The 5,000-nt window shown below is 42.6% G+C and overlaps 1 protein-coding gene across 4 annotated transcripts in view; it reads left to right on the forward strand.

Annotated features, from left to right (window-relative positions):
- clcn2c (chloride channel 2c) overlaps positions 1-5,000 on the forward strand; it is a 43,921-nt gene that overhangs the window by 9,990 nt on the left and 28,931 nt on the right. For all 4 annotated transcript variants that reach the window (XM_083549109.1, XM_083549107.1, XM_083549110.1 and 1 more), the window contains exon 2: positions 3,558-3,711. In XM_083549109.1, the coding sequence (XP_083405235.1) occupies positions 3,558-3,711 (154 nt within the window). The remainder of the gene's footprint in view (positions 1-3,557; positions 3,712-5,000) is intronic.

The following is a 5,000-nucleotide window of genomic DNA, read 5'->3' on the forward strand; positions in this document are numbered from 1 at the left end:
CCCCCTCATCAGCTCTACCTTTCCTTACCCCCTCATCAGCTCTACCTTTCCTTACCCCCCATCAGCTCTACCCTTCCTTACCCCCCCATCAGCTCTACCCTTCCTTACACCCCCATCAGCTCTACCCTTCCCTACCCCCATCAGCTCTACACTTCCTTACCCCCCCATCAGCTCTACCAATCTCTCTCAATGTGCATTTTCTAAATGATGAAGTAAAAAAACTAAAAGCAGAAGTATTTAAAATAATTTTGCTGATGCATGACTACGTAACACCGCTCAGTAGCTGAAGCATAAATACACATTCTGTGTGTGTGTGTGTGTCACTTCTCTAATGTATTAGGTTAAATGCAGATGTTACTGAATATGATAAATGCTTGTTTGATATTAAATATAGACAAGTGTGTGTTTGTGAAAGCTCCGCCCACTTTGTTTAGCGCTCAGAGGCCACGCCCTCTTTAAAGCACCAGAAATGGCAATGGATTCAGGAGATGTTAGTGGATGACACAGAATGTGTCCCAATCCCCCCCCCCCCCCCCCCCCAAATTTTGTAAAGTGTGGGTGCGTGTGTGCGTGCGTGCGTGCGCGTGTGTGCGTGCGCGTGTGTGCGTGCGCGTGTGTGTGTGCGCGTGTGTGGTAGACATACTGTGAAAGAGCATGTTATGTCGTGAGAAAATCGCAGCTGTTGACATCTGTGTGAATCCCACTGATTTCTTGCCGTGTGTGTGTGTGTGTGTGTGTGTGTGGTTTCTTCTTACATGCAGTTTAAGAGGCTTGTGTCTATTGTATAGTATAATAAGTGTAGAGTAAAAGCTAAACGATGAACCTGGGTGGTAGTCCCGGTTCTGCTGAATACCACTCAGGAGGAACATCTCAATAAACACATCAGGGTTCTCCTCAGTTTCCCATCTGGATCTTCTCATCTCTATTCCTTCTGGGATGTTAGGGAGATCAGGGCAACTCATCTCTGTTCTTCTAGATCATGGGCTCTTGACTGCAGGTTCTACTGCAGTGGTTCTCCACTCTGCAGGCTTACACACACACACACACACACACACATACCAGACAGTGAGTGTTCCTGCTCAGAAACACAGTTAGTGTGTGTGTGTGTGTGTGTGTGTGTGTGTGTGTGTGTGTGTGTGTGTGCTTGTGTGTGAAATTAAACAAGGATCAAAATTAATTAATAATAAGAGAATATTTTAATAAATAAATTACTATATAATAACAACCTATTAATTAATAAATAATAAACAAATGAATAATAAACCACTCACAAGCACTGACTTCATTACTATTATTATTTGAATTATTATAACCCAACTTTTAACTGCAAGTAATTTATAATTGATTATTTAGTATTTTTTAAATATATATATATATATATATATATATATATATATACAGTACAGACCAAAAGTTTGGACACACCTTCTAATTCAAAGAGTTTTCTTTATTTTCATGACTATGTAAATTGTAGAGTCACACTGAAGGCATCAAGGGCTATTTGACCAAGAAGGAGAGTGATGGGGTGCTGCACCAGATGACCTGGCCTCCACAGTCACCGGACCTGAACCGAATCGAAATGGTTTAGGGGTGAGCTGGACCGCAGAGTGAAGGCAAAAGGGCCAAAAATGGCCAAGCATCTCTCGGGGAACTCCTTCAAGACTGTTGGAAGACCATTTCAGGTGACTACCTCTTGAAGCTCATCAAGAGAATGCCAAGAGTGTGCAAAGCAGTAATCAAAGCAAAAGGTGGCTACTTTGAAGAACCTAGAATATGACATTTTTCAGTTGTTTCACACTTTTTTGTTATGTATATAATTCCATATATAATTCCACGTGTGTTCATTCATAGTTTTGATGCCTTCAGTGTGAATCTACAATTTTCATAGTCATGAAAATAAAGAAAACTCTTTGAATGAGAAGGTGTGTCCAAACTTTTGGTCTGTACTGTATATATATTAATATTTTCTTTGTTATAAATGAATTTTGATCGCTCGCTTTATTTCTCTTCCGTTCAGTCATTTTTTTCCCCTGTGTCTGCTCAGAGTGTGTGAAGTCTGCATTTGTAAGGAAATGTTAGTACACACACACACACACACACACACACACACACACACACACACACACACACACACAGTCACTATTGTCACAGCTGTCATCGAGGGAGATTGTGAACAGGTCGTCCTAATCACCGCAGGAAAGTAGCAAAACACACACACACACACACACACACACACACACACACCTACACAGGGACAGTGTATCTGTTCCATTTTGAAGTTGTGATCTTAGTGTGATGTCACGTGTAAGGCACGTGATTGATTTGTATAGGACGTTCCAGGTTATTGGTGGTGTATGATGTGCAGTTTGAGAGCTCCACACTGCCCCTTGTGGCCATATTATAGCAGTGTTAAACTACTAGGATGAGCAGCAGGTTGATTCAGCACTTGAGACTCTGCCTCCTTCTCCTCCTCCTGAACGACAGATTCTTCTCCCATGGAGCGATGGATTAACGTAAAAGAGGGCAGGAAAGACATTGTTACCTCTGTCAACAAAAAGGCCTTCTCTCTCTCTCTCTCTCTCTCTCTTTTTTTTTTTTTCCTTCCTGTAGTAGGCTTTTTAGGTTGCCAGTAATTATTTTCCATTTCCATTGAGTCCATCTGTCCACACTCTTCTTTCTTTCTCACTACACTTGTCTTCCGTTGTTTTGTCGCTCCGTCAGGGCCCCAGTTGGCATGGAGAGACGACACTAGTGCCAAAGCTTTTCTTCCTCTTTGTCGTTTACTTTACCTCCTGTGTTCACAGCTTTTTCTCAATCGTCTGTGTGTGTGTGTGTGTGTGTGTGTGTGTGTGTGTGTGTGTGTGTGTGTGTGTGTGTGTGTGTGTGCTGTGATTTTAGGGTTATTTATAAACCAAAGTAAACGTCCTGAATGCTTAATGAATTGAAATGTATTGCTCTTTTTTCTTCACTTCATCTATCTTCCGGTCTCGGTGATCTTCTTTATCACAACCACAGTCTTCATTATTTTCATCCTCGTCTTCTTAAACATTGTTTTAATCATCATCTTCATAATCGTCTTCATCATCAGTACATAAATATATAATAAAAATAATAAAATAGTAACAACATCATACCATAACCTTCACTTTGCATTATATTAAACCCTCAGTGTAAAAATAAGAAAGCAGATGGTGATGGTGGTGATGAGGATGATGATGATGATGATGAGGATGAAGGTGATGTTGATGGTGATGATTTTTTATATAATATTCTAGTGTGTAGTATACTGCTCATAAATGTTGCCATTCTGCTCTTCCTCACTCTCTTTTTGCTATCTTTAAAACCAGCAGGTGGCGCTCTCATTGGTTATCAGTTTTCAGTGAAAATATTACCGTTATGTGTTAGAGGACAGAGCATGTTTCCTGCTGTGTAGTGAGCTGTGTTACAGTGTGTGTGTACACGTGCACACACACACACACACACACACACACACAGATTTTTTACCTAAACATGAGAAAGTGGTGTGTATGTGTAACTGTCCCTTTCCCCCTGTGTAGATGTATGGACGCTACACACAGGACCTGGGTGTGTTTGCCAAGGAAGAAGCAGCACGTCTGAGGGAGGAGGCGACGTTCAGACGTCTGGTGACTGAGAGAAGTCGATCACTCGAACTGCTCGAGTACGACAAGAGTCGCTGTGCCAAGTGCAGGAGTGAGTGTGTGACACACACCTCGCTTTATTACCAATAACTCACACATACTACACACGACCCCTGTACACTACACACTTTACCCATGTACACTACACTCTCTCACCCTGTACACTACACCCTCTAACCCTGTACACTACACACTTTACCCATCTACACTACACCCTCTAACCCTGTACACTACACACTTTACCCATGTACACTACACTCTCTCACCCTGTACACTACACCCTCTAACCCTGTACACTACACACTTTACCCATCTACACTACACCCTCTAACCCTGTACACTACACACTTTACCCATGTACACTACACCCTCTAACCCTGTACACTACACCCTTTACCCCAGTACACTACACCCTCTAACCCTGTACACTACACACTTTACCCATGTACACTACACTCTCTCACCCTGTACACTACACCCTCTAACCCTGTACACTACACACTTTACCCATCTACACTACACCCTCTAACCCTGTACACTACACACTTTACCCATGTACACTACACCCTCTAACCCTGTACACTACACACTTTACCCATGTACACTACACCCTCTAACCCTGTACACTACACACTTTACCCATGTACACTACACCCTCTAACCCTGTACACTACACACTTTACCCATGTACACTACACTCTCTCACCCTGTACACTACACCCTCTAACCCTGTACACTACACACTTTACCCATGTACACTACACTCTCTAACCCTGTACACTACACCCTCTAACCCTGTACACTACACACTTTACCCATGTACACTACACCCTCTAACCCTGTACACTACACACTTTACCCATCTACACTACACCCTCTAACCCTGTACACTACACACTTTACCCATGTACACTACACCCTCTAACCCTGTACACTACACACTTTACCCATGTACACTACACCCTCTAACCCTGTACACTACACACTTTACCCATGTACACTACACTCTCTCACCCTGTACACTACACCCTCTAACCCTGTACACTACACACTTTACCCATGTACACTACACCCTCTAACCCTGTACACTACACACTTTACCCATGTACACTACACCCTCTAACCCTGTACACTACACACTTTACCCATGTACACTACACCCTCTAACCCTGTACACTACACACTTTACCCATGTACACTACACCCTCTAACCCTGTACACTACACACTTTACCCATGTACACTACACCCTCTAACCCTGTACAATACACACTTTAGCCATGTACACTACACCCTCTAACCCTGTACACTACACACTTTACCCATGTACACTACACCCTCT

The sequence above is a fragment of the Silurus aristotelis genome (assembly GCF_946808225.1).
Source record: "Silurus aristotelis genome assembly, chromosome: 8".
In the NCBI taxonomy this organism is placed as follows: Eukaryota; Metazoa; Chordata; class Actinopteri; order Siluriformes; family Siluridae; genus Silurus; species Silurus aristotelis.